Below are 18840 nucleotides of genomic sequence, written 5' to 3'. Positions count from 1 at the left end.
CCATTACCTTATAGTTCGAGGAAAGAAGGAGGTCATGTGATACTGGGTGCGTGATTGGGGGATAAACAAGTTTAAATTTCTTGTGAGGGTAAGGTGACAGTGATCCACGTTGACTAGCTGGTGTTGGATTTTATATAACATGGTGAGGGAGTTGGTCAATTATTAGTTAGTTAATTATTAGTACACACTATTATAAACACATGTATATAGCTTGACTTCAGACATACTTCTTTTTTTTACAAACTCTAAATAAAATATAAGATATTTATTTTTCCGAAAACATATTCAAATTCAATTAATTCCTCACATCTGTTTGCCATTTTTAATTTCCGTGCATTGACCATGCAGCCGTGTATGTAAACTTTTTGCTGAACGAATTTTTTTCTTCTGAATTGATTTAGTATTCGCATAAATCGCTTGAAAACGAAACATTAATATAAAATACAAATCCTCTAAAGATCGAAACACTTTGCTGACTGTGCGCGGAACCAGTTAAATCTCTGCGCGCAGCTTTCATCGCGAAGTGTTGAACCGTATTGTTTTCTGACCGTTATGATCTACATGCAAATTTTGACAGGCATGGCGGATGCCGATTCATTGTACGAGCTTAGCTCGGATCAAGACGTTGATCCTGATGCCATTGATGGCGATGTTGAAACTAACGACACGGCAGACGATGGGTAATTAGTTAACGAACTCTCTGATAAAGATGGTTTAAGAATGTCAAGACAAAATGTTCGAAAATGTGTCTGGCTCAAAGGGAAACTTCATTCTTACAAAAACGCAAAATAATCAAGGCTTAGCAACTTAAACAAGCATAGTGTTCCTGTTTGGTTTTCATTTTAAGAATAAGATTTTTAGAATCGCTATTTTACCATTTCAAAAAAAACGTATAACAATCAGTGCTACTAAATATCTTTTTAACATGGGCTTGGCTTTACTGAGGATTTTATTAGGCATCCCTGATCACTTTAGGATGGGTCTTGAGGTATCTGAACTGTTTCTTTTTTATTAAAGCGCTGGAAACACTGAAGTTGTTCGCTATTGCATAATTTAAGACGCAATTCATTTTTCAAAGTTAATCGCAAGTTTGAAATGAACAAACTCCATTCACATTTATGAAGAGTGTGTCATAACGCACGGGTCAAGCTTTGTGTGCACTTTTTATCATAGTCAAGTCAAGTAAATTTTATTTAAAGTCGGCAAGAGTACATAACATATAACATAAGCCATACGTAGCTTTTAAACCAACATTTTTAACAAATGTATAATAAAAACATATTAAACAAGAAATATCTTTAAAAAAGATATACGGCGTAAATAGTTTAATGAATGAGATCAAGGATAGCGAATGTCTTTTTCTGTGCAGTTCTTAGCTGCATCACACGCAGTACAGGATGTTACGGGGAGTTTTCGCGGCTTATTTTACATTATAACATATTGCTGGTCATAAACCTATAGATACAAAACAGAAAACCAAAAGAAGAATGGAAGTGAAATTTAAACATATGAGTCAACCGGCCACACGAGAAGTATCCGTATTTATAGGCACGTTCTTCGAACAAACCTGTTTTAGTGGTTTGTCGGGCATTGCTATTTGATTCGATTATTAACAGTATCAATTATCATCGTGCTAATGCTTAAAGTGATATTATGGGCATTTTGCACTGTTGAATTGAGCTGAAAAGAATTAACAGGTCAAAATAGTTAGTTATAATGTGGTTACTGATTAATTATCTGCAACTCACCTTGCTACCAGTTGTTTATAAATATATTTTATATTCGATATTCTTACGTGACCCACCCAGTCCTGTAAGCTGAAATGATCCGTAAAACAATTTCGTGTCTTTGTGTCGTATGAACAAATCTGCACTAAAACTAAATTTAGGTTCAACTCGTAAACGCATGATCAGTTGTCAAACGAAAGTACGGTTGATATTCAAATGCATTATTTTTCTCTTTCTGATATATTGTTTTAGTACGATGATGCTGCATTAATTAATATAAGTGTATATGAAGTAGAAACATCAAAAATAATCAACGGTTGCGATAGACACCTATAAACTGTTACATGCTCATAATATCACTTTAGTACATGAAGAAATATGGACGAATAATTATTGTAAAATTTATCAACAATAATATTTATCATTGTATTGTTGAAAACACATTAAGAATCTATTATTTACATACCATAATTATATTGCTGAATATCTTCATTTAACATATTTCTGGTCTAAAGAAAATTCCAGGTCACGTAGTTCACGGATAGCGTCTTTATTATATAACGATTATTTTACTGGCCGCCAACTCCGGTGATGACCTGTATATAAACTCTGAATGTCCGCGAATTGACCCGATATACCTCGCGGGTTGAAATGCAATGCTTTAAAGTTAGGCCTCGCTTCCATTGCTCTTTATACTTTTACATGTTAACATGTTGACAGGAATAAGGAAGTAAGTACTAAATATGAGAACATAGCCTTTAAAGTATAAACGCTCTTGCGCTGGTAATACTCTGAAAATAAAAGGTGTACGCACAAACTGTATTGATGTCGAGAATTGAGTGTAAAACTGTTCTATCTATTAAGCCTTTTCATTAGAGATAAAATTGTTTCATACAGTAAAACAGTGTTACAAAGACGCGGATATGTTTCCAATGTTCTGGTGGTATACTCAAATCAGCCAATGGAATAAATGAAGTGTATTCATTCGTACCTAGCCGCGGGAAATTTTATTGGAATTTTATTGGACACTTACAAAGGTCAGGCTAAGGTGAAAAGCTGGCTTATGCAGCTTACGCCGAAAAAACCAGCTGTTAAGAGAGACAGTAAGATAATTTAAACATGGTTAAGACAAGCATTAATACAAAAGTGCATAATGGCATACATGGCATAAATGGCAAAGCATTTGTCAAGCCACGGAGTGTATATTGATAGGAGATGAATCGAGTATTTGACCCTTACTGTAGTAAATTCAATCTTATGCAAAAACTATTCATCCGATTTCATTGGTTTATACGTTATCTTGTTGCTTATTAATTCCTCTTTCAAAAGAATATAACTTTTAGTATATTCCCGTTGTTATTAATGGATTTATAGCGAGTTAAACACAAGAAATACACATTTTATGTTTTACCACCGCGCATTTTAACGTGTTGTGGCTATCATTTTTTTACAATTAGCGTACACCGAAGCGCCGATGTTATACATTTTGATGTACCCACTAACGTATTTTGTTAAATTATAGTTATATTTCTCGGCCAATTTTGACAAATTATATATCATGAGAAAGCTTACAGTACACTCCACGCGTTTTCCCCAAAAAACGCGCTCCCTCCGCGGGTTTTTTTCTGCTAGCGAGTGTTCACGCGGCGTTGGAAGAGCGAGGTGAACTCGATAAAACGCTCGGCGTTACGCCGCGTTCGCTAATTCCCGCGGCGTGTATTACTTTAGGCTAGTCGGTAAATGCAAACACTTTCCGTTCTTATCAGTGATCGCCGCGCAACGCCGCGTTGGCAGTGTGCTACTGGGCATGCCAAAAAATAAAAACATTGTTATAATAAATTGTTTAAATACTGCAGTACATGTATAAAAAAGATAATTGTATAGAAAATTAATACGTATAAAAATTATGTTTGTTTAATTCACAGGTACGTCTACAATATGAATTAAGTCTAATATAATACATTTGACAAATTAATATTTAAATCATAACACATATGACACAAGAATAAATGTTCCGTAAAATTTCAAAATGAGAATAATAATTAGTAATCCGAAACACACTACGATTTTTAATTGTTAACACGACGTTTACAAATGCTTCCAATATACAGTCATTCCCGACAAAAGCGCGCGAAAATTATGCTGCAATGTACAAGGTCAAGGTACAATGTATACTCCTGCAAAGCGTGCGTGTATTGATTTTTTTTTATACAAACTTTGTAGCGCAGAGAACATAGAATTTTGTTGATTTCGGTTAAAAGTTCCTTTGGTATTTATTAACGAAATTATATCGCGAATAAGTTGATATTTCCTCTAAAATAATTTCAAATCGAACACGCCGAATCTTTATCGTTACGGTATTTTAGTAGAGTAATTATTTTAACACTAATTGTATTGTAAACTGATTAAAGAAGACATCTGGGCGGAACTGGATTTTAAGTGTTTGACGTTTTGAAAACACGCAAAGCTTGTCTACTGACCTATTGTGTAGACTGCTGTCTGCGGTGTTTTGACAAAAGGGATTAACATGTGTGAATGTCACTCTGCCGATTTGGTCCATAATTACTGGTAAACATTGTTTAGAATGTCGACGCAACAAGAATACAACTGTGAATATTAAATGCAATTATCAACTCAATAGTTACCATTTTTAGCAATCAATGGAATAACCTACAAACAAAGAGAAAATCAATGCATTAGCGAGCAGAGAATTGACTTTGTTCCGACAATTAAAACCATTCCTTATGCATTCGTTGAACGTGTTTACTTTAGTAAGTTATGCCTTTAGACAGGAAGCGGCTTTTCTTTGATTACGTCAAACTGTCAATTCACACAGATTTGCGAGATTTTTAGGGTCCCTGGTCATTTGTATACATGTTCAGTATAGAAAATCACCCGCTAACATGAAAACTTTGGATTAAATTATCAAAATAAAAACAATGTTGCAAACTGTGTTTATATTAATTGGTAAGTATTAATTAAAATACGACGTTTTGTGTGTCGTCAATCAACGAGTTTTCTATACAACAACAACTACTTCTACAACCACGTCGGGATCGATCTATCTTGTTTTGTTTTTTTTTATTGTAAATATTATACTACATGTACATGTATGTACTCGTATTAAATGTAATTTTATTTGAAAATCAGGAAGTCAAACAAAATTAAATTGATCGTTATCTCGTAAAACGCGGAGTTTCCCCCGCGTTGCCAACGCCGAGGGCCGCCGCGTCGGCTTATCAGTTTTGCCGATCGTTAACCGCCGCGTCCAAAATCATGCAAACGCCGCGTATAGCGGGATTTTCTTAATCTCCCTCCAGGTCGAATCCCGCGGAGTATGGAGGGAAATTGGGGAAAACGCGTGGAGTGTACTGTACGTTACGTAGTAAACAGATATACAAATATATATTAAGTTTTTCTTCTGATTTCGGCAGCCGGGTGAGTTATAACTTTAACTTTTGCAAATATCATACCGTTTTGGAGTTTTAGAATCTAGATTTACGGTTGACATGTTCGTACTTAATACCAATTTGTAGCGTTTATATTTGGAGTTCAGTTTTAAAAATTACATCTTGCTCAGGAGAATAGAATTCTGTATACGATAGAAAAAAAAAATTGTTTAAAAACGAAAGTAATTAAGGAATGAAGGCGGAAAAAAGTAGCGCGCGTTCCTAACGCACTGAACTGATGCTTAGGTCTTGGCGATTATACTTTTGTTTAGAAACTGGCCATTGAATTTCCTTTGCCATATTATTAGATTTTTATGGAATATATTGTAGTATTTTGTTCACGGAACATTATCAATAAAGCTTATTATAAATGAATGTTAATAAATTAACGCTTTCAGCTCCTGTTTATAACACAGAAAGGGTGTTAAATTTATGATGAAACAGCGTATATAGCGGACCCTCTCGATATTATTCGGCTTTGCATGCATACTTGAAATAAATGGGTGTCAAAAACATTCATCGTTTGCTGTTTATTGTCAACGAGGTTATTATGTATAATTATTTTAAATGTTATTTATCTTAAATTATCAATTTATTAAAGATTCTTGAAAATCACGGTTGGTGTTACGCGGGTCATTTCGTATTTTGACATCAGGGCATCATGTCCAACTAGTCAAAATCAGATTTTTTTCACTGGGACGATGACAGCTTAGATTTAGACAGGCAGACAGATAGTTTATTCAGACTTATCAGGGCTCGACAATAACTTTTGAAGCCACTTGTCCGGTCGGTCAAGTAGATCAAAATTTCACTTGTCCTGACAAAAAGCAACTTGTCCTGACCATTCTATATTAATCCAGTGCCCCAGATAAGCTGCGTATATGCGTCTTTCACCCTATTAAAATGTGTAAAAACGCAAAGAAATACAATATCATGCGTATTGAAAACGCAACCAATTTGACTTTTACGCACAATCCTAAAATTCGATGCGTACGATACAATTCTTTGCTCATTTTGGTATATCCTCTTTGCAATTATTATCGTAATGGGACGTCGCTTTTATTCAGCAAGCGTCTGGATGAAGGAGCAGGAAAACAGTCAAAGTTATTCAAACGCTCTTCGGAATAGATTTCATAGTTAATTACAGCATCTGATGATCTGTCCAAATTATTTATGACAAACATGCGTTTTCAATCTGATTTAATCCGTCACTATTTGTGCATGTATTTGTAAAGCGTCTGTACTTTCAGTTTCTATAACAATGCGAAATAAAAATGTCTAAGAGAGATCGAAAGACGTCCACGATTGTTGCGCAAACTTTTTAAAACCAAGAAAGCAAGAGCCGTTAAGTGACAAATCATTCATGTTATCGATTTTCTAAGTTTGAAGTTTATATTATGCACAGTTTAAAGAATTAAAGATGGTATGAAACATCAGTTTATGACAGTTAATTATAACAGTTTAAAGTTTTATTGAATCAATACAAGTGTGCAGCTTCAACAAAAGTAATCTGAATCTGAATGGATACGTTGAAGTGACCAAGATTGGATTTAATTCAACGGCGAAAATAGCACAGATTTTAAAGTATGAATTTTTATAACTCATTTCACCCTATTTCAAGACCGAAATCACCCTATTTTTTTTAAATCAATGGGTGAAAACCCTATTTCCCAAATAATTATCTGGGGCACTGATTAATCTGCTCAGTACTTTGCAAAATAATGAAACAATACAAAATGCTCAAATCATAAAGACTGTAATCATTCAAAATACATGTTAACATAATTGTAGGCAATTTCAATACAAACAGAACTGACTAGAATAACGTAAAACTCGAGATTATTGATTTTTAAACATACAAGGCCATAATACCTGACAAAAACCTGTGTTATGTAAAATCATTCTATACATAGAGATGACGTCACTTCGTTAATTGACCAGTCGCCAAATTATCGATCGCTCCGCCCACATAGTCACATGGTCTAGTGATTAGAAAACTCCGACAAGCAGATCACAATTATAGCGGATTACGAGAGGGAAATTCTATATTTGTAATGATGTATTATGCTCTTTTCTATAATATAAATTATTAAAGCCGCACACTAAACAAAACTGCTTTGTAAAACGTTAATACAATCATAAAAACTTTAGAGAGAAATGGCGTAATCAAAATAAATGAGTTAACGGCAGACTGACTATCAGAAACGTTTCTTATACATATTACATGTATATAGGGAGTTGATGAAAAATCCGTTGTAAAAATGATCATTTATTTCATATTGATTTTGAACTTGTATTCAACCGTCTGACAGTGAACCCGGTGGCTATTCATATATCATTTTGAAAATATTTTTATTAAATGCAAATGACATATCCATATCATGATGGGTTTTTTGTTTATTAAAAATGTTTAGATCTTTGTTTTATTGTGTTATTTTTAAAAAGACACCGATTTTTTTATTTAGATATAAAAATTAAATTTTGATTGTAACCATAATTTAATACAGGCCTAATTTCGTGGTTTCATTAAAGCGGGTATATACGATCTTGTCAAATATTTAGTAATAAATATAAAATGTGTAAAAAACTTATTATACATATATTTCAATATAAACTAAAATAAAAGTTAAGAAGAACATGTGTCGAAAAATGCTAAATAAGCCAGATATTTAATTCTGAAATCGAAAAAGGCTGTACAGCCGAATTCGCCAGCATATATATCATGCATGTACGATGTGAATCTAAATTTAGTTTAACGGTTCATTTGAAATTTCTGCAGCGATATCGATTCATACGACACATGAACACTTACAAAAAAGACGAATGCGTCGGTTATTGTAGGAAAATAATTACGAATTATCTTCGTCACAATCGGCTCGGGGCGCTAATTTGTATTTGCTGTATTTTATGAAATTCGTCTTAAATGTATCATTTTTCTTGCATAGTGTGTGTTATTATAACATATTTGAATCAATATTTTACAATTCAGCACATATAAAAATCGTATATACCCGCTTTAACAGATAGTCTAATTTGCATTTTATTTCATTTATGTTTAATGCGAACCTGTTACATTTCACTATCAAAAAATGAAAATGTTGGTATTATGGTGCTGTTCACGAACATTCGAACTGAATACATTTAGCATATTATGCATTTGCTTATTTATAACAAGATGGCCCTTATATGTTAATTGCAATTTTTACATTTCTCCCCGTATCAATATATGTTGTATTAGAAATGTTGTTGTTGTATTATAAGCCGTACATTTTACACTTGAAGTCGCTTTAAGCTGGCTAAGCAGCGTTGAAATCACCTTTTTGTTGTTTACTTTAGTTAAAACAATATTTAAGTTAACAATTTATAATGATTTCCCTTGTTTATGATCCACAGAAAATAAATATATAATTGGAAATCATTTAAGTAATTAAATACTTTTCTTTTCTTGTGTACAGTACCTAACAATGCCTTAATGTTCCTTCATTCTGAGATCCACGCAACATACTGTTATTTATTAATCATCGACAATTACGCTGAGATTAATAAGCACGTGTAGCAATTATTATGTTGCCAAAACTGCTTAATAATATTGTGCATCAAACGGTATAACACGTTTTATAGAACACACACCTGGTGTGGTTAAACTATTTATTGTGTTTGTTTTCTCATTACTCGTTCATATATTCAAGAAATAAAGATTAAATAATAACCTTTTATAAAGTATGTATAGCACCTACAATTTTGAATAATGATCGAACAGTAATGATCATGCATTTGATATAAAATCTGTGTAAACTCTTAAAAATTACGTCCATTCCATATGTACAATGCGCTTTGTTTGTCGGACAAAATGGCGGCCAGATAAGCGTTGCTGAGGGGTGTGTGAAAAATCGATATCTGATTGACAAAATGTGGGCGGAGTTGGCAACTGGTCAATTGTCTGTAAGATCGGTGTGTTCCGGTGTCATAAAATTCATATTCTTTACAAGGGAGAATATTCTTGTTATCTTGGCAAATGAAAATGTTAAGGGTTGCTTCCCTTGTAAACAGTACGGTTTAGTATTGCATGGAACTATCAGAATACCTTGCGCTTTGTCGTTAAAAGTAATTAAATTATAACGACCGCTTGTCCCGTCGGACTAGCAAATTCTATATTTACTTGTCCGGACTAAAATTTTGGTTGTCCCGGACAGTTGGACTACCGTTAATGTCGAGCCCTGCTTATACAACAGTACATCGTCTTCAACTCAAATATATAAATTATTTTTAGACGAATTGTTAGGTGATTACACATATAGCAGTTATGATTCTGAGAATGTTGTCATGTTTCTTATCCGTGTAATCTAGAGTCCGTGGTTTGAGCAATTTTATCGCGGTGTTCAATAAAAGATATCTCAATAATCTTGTTTATTGATAGATCTGTGGTTTTATTGCCCCTGTGTTCAGCACAAACCAATTATCTCGTTATGATCAGATACTGTACCGACCAATACTAAATAACACTATGGTGTCATACGCCACAGGAGGGACCTATACTTGTATATTGGTCCCTAACCACAGGTGGCAATGTCTGGTCAGTTTACACTTTTTATGATACCTCAATGTCTTCTCGTGGTATTAGTGGTCATTTCTTGGAGTAATGTAACGCCAAATACTCAATTTTGCGTTTATAAGATATGTAGCGTATTGAAAGCATTTATAGTCATCTGCCCATACAGATTTCCATAAACTAAATACTGTATAGATGTCAGCCAGCTTAATCATAATAATTATAAGTGCTTAATACCTACTGTATACATGTACATTTTAAACATTTAAAAAATCTAATATACTGTACTTAACATTTAACGTATTAAGCGGGTACCGGTAAAAAACTCCGTCATTTCGTAGTCCTATAAAGAGTGTATGGTAGTGTACGGAACAACATGATTAAAAACAGCATTTTCATTTGACCACAACGGGGTTAAATAATCTTTCCGAAAAACACAAATAATACAGAGTTATAATTAAGAATTCTATATATTTATAACTCTGATCACTAATAAAGATATTTCAATATACATACATAGACAGTTGACCGTGATTTTCAAGAATCTTTAAATAATTTTAATTAATTGATAATTTATGGTTAATAACCTTTCATATAATTTTACATAATTACCTTTTTGATAATAAACAACAAACGATGAATGTTTTGACACCCATTATATTTGAAGTATGCAAAGCCAAAAAATATCAAGAGGGTCGGCTATATACGCTATTTCATCATAAAATTAACACCCTTTCTGTGTTATAATCAAGAGCTGAAATCGTTAATTTATTAAGCTTCATTAATACTTAGCTTTTTTGATATGTCTCTAGAATAAAAATATTTCAATATATTCCATAAACAAATATATAATAATCATGGAAAAGGAAATTCAATGGCCGGTATCTAAACAAAAGCATAATCGCCATCAGTTCGGTTCGTTAGGACCGCGCGCTACTTATTTCCGCCTTCATTCCTTACTTGCTTTCATTTTTAAACCATTTTTTTTCTATCATATACAGATTTCTATTCTCCTAAGCAAGATGTTATTTTTTAAAACTGAACTCCAAATATAAACGCTACAAATCGGTATAAAGTACGAACATGTCAACCGTAAATCTAGATTCTAAAACTCCAAAACGGTATGATATTTGCAAAAGTTAAAGTTATAACTCGCCAGGCTGCCGAAATCAGAAGAAAAACTTAATATATATTTATATATCTGGAAACTACGTTACGTAAGCTTTCTAATGATATATGATTTGTCAAAATCGGCCTAGAAATGAAACTATAATTTAACAAAATACGTGAGTGGGTACATTAAAGGGGCCTTTTCACGTTTGGGTAAATTGACAAAATTGAAAAAAGTTGTTTCAGATTCGCAAATTTTCGTTTTAGTTAGGATATTTGTGAGGAAACAGTAATACTGAACATTTACCATGCTATAAAATAGCCATTATATGCATCTTTTGACGATTTAAAAAATCCGAAAATTATAAAGCGTTGCAACGCGAAACAAATTAATAATTTGGAGAGTTCTGTTGTTGTCGTTATATTTTGGGAAACTACGAGGATTGCTTATATAAAGTATAAATACGTCTGGCATTGTATCAGGAAGGATAGTCGAGTGGTCTAAGTGGTAGCCTTTTAACTCCAGGACACCAGGGGTCAGTGGTTCGAGTCCTGCTGAGGGTTACCTTTTTGTCTTTTTTAAATTTTATTATTGATTCTTTACTGGAGCTTTTCACATCCAACGCTTACATTGATCAATATAAAGCATTTAATGACACACTTCAAAACATGCCAAAATCTGTGAAAAGGCCCCTTTAAATGTATAACATCGGCGCTTCGATAAAAGATCGATAGTTACGACACGGTCACGTGACTTAGACGCATCAAGATATTTGGCGTAACGGTCCCGTTTCTTATCCGTAATCTAGAGTCCGTGGTCAAGCAAAGGGAAGTAACTACACATAAACACAATAACTGAGAGATTTATGCTAATAAAGACCATACGCCTACAAATAAATTAAAACAGTTTAAATAAATAGGGAGAGCATATCAGATAATAACATATTAAAAGCAGCTGTTAAACGAGACAGTAAAATAATTTAAACATATTTTATACAAGCATTAATACTTAAGGCAATATGGCATAACTTGCAGAGCACTTGTCAGGCAAAGGGAAGTGACAAGAAATAAAACATAAAACTGACAGATTTATGCTAATCTAGGTCATAGGCCTACACATTAATTAAACCAATTTAAAAAATATAATAAGCATGCATGGCAAAGAGGCTTATAAGCACATAGTAGTATACATATATTTTTGAGATATCTATGCAGCAACTAAGACAAGTCTAGCCAAATAAGCAGAACATTACAAAAGACAAAGCAAAATAATAAGCAAAGTAATAAGCAAAAGAAAGCATAACTAGAAAACATGTCAGGTCAGCAGTCCCAGTCTGTAGACTCGCTACCTGATAAGTTGGAGCGAAGATATGGACAGCTAAGTCTGATTGCAACCTGAGCTGTTACATATCTTTCCATTCCAACCTGAGATCAAGGTTTTAAATTGGCTGAAGGAGCCTGCTTGTCTGAATTCGTCATGATGCGAGTTCCACAGGACTGGGGCTGCATACCTGAAACTTCTCCTACCATAGTGTTCTGTCTTTACAGATGGAACCTGCAATATATTTGAGTATCTTAAGTTATAATTATTATTTCTTCTTTCAACTGAGTCATGCAGAACAGGTGGACATATTTTATTAACAATTTTAAAAGTTTCATTTGCCATAGTTCTTAATCTTCGAATGTGTAGAGGTGGTAAATTGGCTCTATTTAACAAATCTTCATAGTTACAAGCATAATCATCATAAACAAATCTCAAAGCTCTCTCTTGAATTTTCCCTATTTTCTGAGTGTTACTCTTTGTAAAGAAGTGCCATGACAGAGGACAAAAATTAAAATTTGACAAGATGAAAGTGTGAAAAATTGTGAGTCTACTAAGTTTATTCAGATTACAACCAATTCTCTTTAGAACATTAAGTTGTTGAGCAGCTTTTTTACAAATATTCTTGATGTGAGTATTGAACTTTGTTGTGTGGAAGACAGTCGAAGGCCTTGGACAGGTCCATTAGGATGGCGGCTACATACTGGTTAGAGTCCAAGGCTTTCTTCCAGTCCTCCAGTAGCCTGAGAATGGTAGTCTGGCATCCATGTCCTCTCTGGAAGACGCACAAAAATTGATCAAAAATATTTCAAAATAAGAAGCAAGTTGTTCTTCAAGTATTTTCTCATAAATTTTAGAAGTGACAGGCAAAATACTAACACGTCTATAGTTAGATTTCAACAAAGAATCATTTTTCTTATACACAGGGGTGACTTGAGCTTCCTTTTATCCTATCAGGAAAAATACCAGTAGAAATGGTAGAATTTATCAAATGAGTTAAAAATGGAGTCAGAGACATCATGCCAATTTTCAACAATTTAACAGAGATTTTGTCCACACCGGTTGCCTTTTTAACATTAAATTTACTTATAATTTGAGACACTTTTATATTAGTTTTAGGAGCAAAATTAAAAGATTTTTTACAAAAAATTTTGCCTAAGATTTTTTCTATGCTGGGATGATTGTTTTCATCAAAATGGTAATCCTTGCCAATATCATCAGCTACATTTACATAAAAACTGTTAAAAATTTCAGCTACATTAGAGTTGTCAGATACAATTTCATCATTTTCGGTTAAAATAATTTTTGATTGCAAGCCGGTGCATTTTTTAGAAAGAAATGGTTTAATAGTTTCCAAAAGTCTGTGGATTTACACCCTCCAAGGCAGCGTTCCTGAAAATATGTTTTTACAGATAATTTTTTCAGTTTGTTAACATAGTTTCTGGCCTTCCTTATAAGCACATTTTGGACCTATGTGCCACCAGTAGAAGCAATCCTCACATTGTACGGCACGGTGGTTGGTGGCAACTGGTTTACCACACTGACCACAAGGATTCCTGATTGGGCCAGGGTTCAAGGCCACATCGCCACTTATAATGAGAAGGATTGACATGTATTGTTTATTGTGTAATTTAATAGGGATTGACATGTTCTATTGTATCTGATATTGAAGTATAGTATGGTAAAGTGGTTGCAAAACCATTCAGTGGCGAAAGTAAAAAATGTCAATTGGTTCGGATAGTCCTTGTCAGCACCACATGATCGATCTAAGGCTCTGTTAGTACCATTTAGCTCACATATTGTGTCTAGCATATAATCCCGATTGATAGTAAATGATACCTTGAAGAAGCTTCTGTTTGCAATTAACGTTACAAGTTATAACGAGACTCTTCTGAGTTGAAACTTCCATTTTCACGATTTTTTCACTTTCTGCGTTACTTTCATCCGATTAATTTCATAGAGATAACTTAGACAAAATGAAAACCACATGGCCTTTTTTGGACGCTCTGAAAGCATAGAAAGTATGATGAAAATGGCAGTGAGAACTGAATATAAAGACAATTTGCATTCACCATCATATTAAAGCGGGTATATACGATTTTGTCAAATATTAATGAATTTATATAAAATGTGTAAAAAACTTATTATATATATATTTCAATATAAATTAAAATATAAGTTAAGATTAAAGAAGAACATGTGTCGAAAAATGCAAAATAAGCCAGATATTTAATTCTGAAATTGAAAACGGCTGTACAGCCGAATTCCCCAGCATGTATACCATACATGTACAATGTGAATCTAAACTTAGTTTAACGGTTTATTTGAATTCCTGCAACGATATCTATTCATACGACACACGAACACTAACTCCGATCCTAATACAAAGACCAATGCTTCGGTTATTGTAGGAAAATATGTACGTCACAATCGGCTCGGGTGCTAATTTGTCTTTGCTGCATTTTATGAAATTCTGCTTTAATGTATAATTTTTCTTGCCTATTTTGTGTTATTGTAACATATTTTATCAATATATTACAATTAAACACATAAAAAAAATCGTATATACCCGCTTTAAATGAATATTGTTGGAATATCGAATACCTAGATCACTAATAAGAATATAATTTCATGATGAAAATTCACTTTACAAAACTTTTGATTTTTGACAACATATACAAATGCAAAATATACAAGAAGATCATTGATGAAAATAAATAAATAATAAATCCGCGAGCAATACTTTTTATTCACGAATTAGGAAGTCATCAAGACAGCCCTGTTGACCCGTTAATTGTTGTTTATGAATTACTTGTAACCCTAGCAGTTCACATGGTGTCAACAACTCTTACCTAAACATAGGTATATAGCACTCATGCGCTTTTTCCGCATAGCTGTTTTACTCAGTTTTTCATCTTAATGACTTTTGCATAAAGCAAGCAGACAGGCGTGAATATTTTTTCGAATATTTCATAGGCTGATTCGAGATAAAACCTCTGAACTTCGGATACATCACTGTGTCTGTGCTCAGCGCAAAGACACTGTTCAGTTTTAAGGAATTCCGGACTACTCTCTGAATGTTCAAACTACACAAATTGTGGCCCAGTTACAATCACGCGTTAAAATCTATTTCGCAGAATTTCAGTTTTGCTTTCAAGATGAGAAAACAATCATTACCAAAATAGTAAAGTGTCACGGTAAGAAGAAAATCATTTAATTATCCAACCACAATGTTTGCCGTACTCCTTCAGCACGTTTGGAAATCGTTCCTGAACGCCTGGAAAGGCTGCCCTTATTTACAAGATTGCTATTTTGAATTAATTTTGTATTGAAAAGCATTGTGCTAAAATGTGCCATTTACAATTGGCAATGAGATTTTTAATGACCCTCGAAACTCATGCGAAAGTGGGTCTTATTCCATATGCGCCCTTCATATATATATAGCCCACTCAGCCGGCTCATCTCTCAGTCTGGTCAGGAGATACATAATGAGCCAATAACATATTGATTGATTTTATAGCGAACAGCATAGCTTCTGACCAGACTGCGCAAATGCATTGAGTTTAAGAAACGCTGGTCGAAACGCATACAGGGGTTTTTCTGCCTATTTTGGGAAAAGGAGTCTGACCAAATTGGGAATTTTTTATCGACAAAATTGGCCATTTTGGGAATTTTGCTTCGATAAAACGGCTCATTTGGAAAAAAAATGTGAATTTATCATGCTTAAATAATTCAGTGGTTTAAAAAATAAATTTGTTTTTATTTGTTATTATGTCTTCTTTATATAAACAGATGCAATATTGGGCACGTTTAACATTTATTCAAGTACTGCAGTTTTGTTTTTCAGTTACAGTTACACTCTTGCGATAAGAACTGAACAGTCAAAACCTTATAGCAGATATTTTTGACAGAAACAAACACTGGTTAGTCACACATATTATAAGACACTTCATTCTTAAAAAGAATGTAGTTTTTTTTTAAAATTGGGATTTTTTTATTTTTTTTCGGTTTGGGATCATCAGGTCCGTTTGCTTTGGGAGTGCCTCCGTTTTCCGGAGGCGCAGACAGTGCTGAAAAACCCCTGGCATAAGACCCATTTTCGCATGACGCGGCTATGAAAGTGTGATTCAAATGTGTCCAAAGAAAACTGCGTTTAAATCAAACATTAACATACGATATATTTCGATAGTGAAGAAATATACTCATAATAAGGCATGTGAAGACACATACATTATGATGTGCACTCCCGTAGTATATTTTTTATCTTCTTATACTAATATGTGGTTTGACACTAACAACACACATTTCATGCGGTGAATATGCAACTTATAAGTGAAAAAAACAAAACACAATAGTTAAACTTTTGTTTTCATTATATTTATTTACTTAGAAAAGTAAATTGCAAACTTTATTTCAAAGTCAGCGTTTACGCCGACTACATTTAAAAAAGATATTTCTTGTTCTATCTAGTTGTTTCAGGTTTTAGCGATTATAAAGCATTTTTGAGGTTTACTATAGTATACCTGTAGTAATTGGTGAACTCCTGTCCAATGTTTTATAAATTGAGAACTGTGAATATAAACAAGCTTAATCTTCTACTATTGCGTTGTTTGCACCCGTAAATACAAAAGATCGCCGCTATCTGTTGAGAACAAAGGAACGTTTCCCAGAAATCCCCGCTGTAGAAGCATGAACAAGGTTACGAAACAGATCCTTCGTGTTATATTTAATTGTTTGTTATATTTGGTTTTAGCGATTATGAAGCATTTTTGTTGTTGTCTATCGTATGATCGTGTCTCTGATGTTATTGTTGAACTCATTGTTCAACGTTTTATGAATTGAGAATATAAACAAGTGTAACCTTATACAATTGCGTTGTTTTCCTGAATCTATTAAAAGCCTCAGATTAACAAGCGTAACCTGATACTATTGTGTGTTATCACCCGTGCAATTGGACTCTCCCTTGTTTATCAGCAGCCGCATTTATTAATAGCCTCAGATTATGAATGGGCTGAGCAAAATGTCATGAAGACGCAGCAGAAAGTGGACTATTTTAAGCATTCATAAACAATCTAAATCATTCATAAACAATCTCTTTTGCGACATGTATAATACAATCATTGTTTATTGATTCTTTTCTATATAAGCTCTGTTCGAAACTATTACATTTAACATGATTTTCATATAATGTTTCCATTTGTGAATGTATATAGTTGGAGAACTCAAACCTGTTGCATAAATTATACAACTCTTTTTCCCGCGGATGTGGCAGGTAGTGGGCTCTCCGTAGATAAGCCGAACCGACTTGAAATTTTGAGTAACAACATTAGCTGGTCACTACGCGGATTGAAGAATAGGGGCCCAGGTCTCAAGGGCAACAGATAAGGATCATTTTATTGTCCCCTACCGGTTTCACTGGAGGGGACTTATGGTTTGCGCTCCGCCTGTCAGTCTGTCTGTTCGTCACACTTTTCTGGATCCTGCGATAACTTTCAATGTTCTTAATATTTTTTCATGAAACTTGAAATATGGATAGATGGCAATATGGACATTATGCACGTCATTTCATTTTGTTCCTACGTTAAAAATTCTGGTTGCTATGGCAACAAATAGACTAGAAATACTGCTGAAAATGGTGGTTTTCTGGATCCTGCGATAACTTTAAAAGTTCATAATATTTTTTTCATAAAACTTGCAACATGGATAGATGGCAATATGGATATTATGAACGTCATTTCATTTTGTTCCTAGGTCAAAAGGCAACCAAACAAAATAAATCTGAAAATGGTGGAATTTCTGCCGATGGTGGAAATGGTAGGGGACAATATTGCTTGACAATAACCTTGTTGTTTTTACAATTGTTAATTTACAGAAAACTATATTTGTTTGAAATGGTGAATATTGTCAACTATTCCTGTTCACAGACATTTAAACAAATGATTCTTCTTATGTGAATACATGTTTACAGAATTATAATAAATGCCCCTGGGGGCCTTATATTTTCTTAAGGGATGCTAGTCAGAGATCCAAATGATGATATTTTTTTACACAAGCACTTCTCTAAGAAAAGTTATAGAATTTGACAGTGTAGCTCATTGCTAAAACATTTCACTCAAAGATTTACATAACACATGTAATTGCATTGACTGTTAAAGAAAACCAAAGCATTAATTTGGCATTGAGTTTTTATGTATTTTGGAAAAAAAATGTGTAATCAGGGGTGGCGAAATCAAATGTCCGAGTTGCCCGAGTCGTACATTTGCTTATCTGGGCAACTGATTTTTTTCAATTAAGTTGTCCGTGGACAAGTTTGTTAAAAGTCGGGTCCAGGTATACAAAAAAATACATTGTATAAAAGCCGTAATTAAGTTTTAAAAAACAGGATGTTGACATGCGATTACATTGTCAGTGCTATTTGAGGAGCAATCAAGCTAAAATACGGGCACTCTCCTGCGCAGTGATCTCCCTTATTCTATAAGAGACCAGGAGCATGCCGCATTTTAAACATTCGGCCCGACCGTTAGACAGTGTACAGACTGGTTTCTTTATTTTTACAATCAGACTGAAATAAAAAGTATCAAAGTAAGATAATCAAAACACGGCTCGGTCAGCAGCTGGAGCGTGCGCGTCGCGACCGAGGCGAGAGTCACCCGCAGAAGATCTTCTCACCTGTACATATTTCCT

The 18840-nt window shown here is 33.8% G+C and overlaps 1 protein-coding gene across 2 annotated transcripts in view; it reads left to right on the top strand.

The window, feature by feature from the left end:
- The first annotated feature begins 560 nt into the window (after positions 1-560).
- Positions 561-18840, top strand: part of LOC127855223 (glycylpeptide N-tetradecanoyltransferase-like) — a 65144-nt gene continuing 46864 nt past the window's right edge. For both annotated transcript variants that reach the window (XR_008037407.1, XM_052390639.1), the window contains exon 1: positions 561-680. Coding sequence is in view for 1 of the 2 variants with exons in the window: in XM_052390639.1 (XP_052246599.1) it covers positions 562-680 (119 nt within the window). In the remaining variant the exon portion in view is untranslated. The remainder of the gene's footprint in view (positions 681-18840) is intronic.

The sequence above is a fragment of the Dreissena polymorpha genome, chromosome 13 (assembly GCF_020536995.1).
Source record: "Dreissena polymorpha isolate Duluth1 chromosome 13, UMN_Dpol_1.0, whole genome shotgun sequence".
NCBI lineage: Eukaryota > Metazoa > Mollusca > Bivalvia > Myida > Dreissenidae > Dreissena > Dreissena polymorpha.
This window is presented reverse-complemented; position numbering and strand designations above follow the sequence as displayed.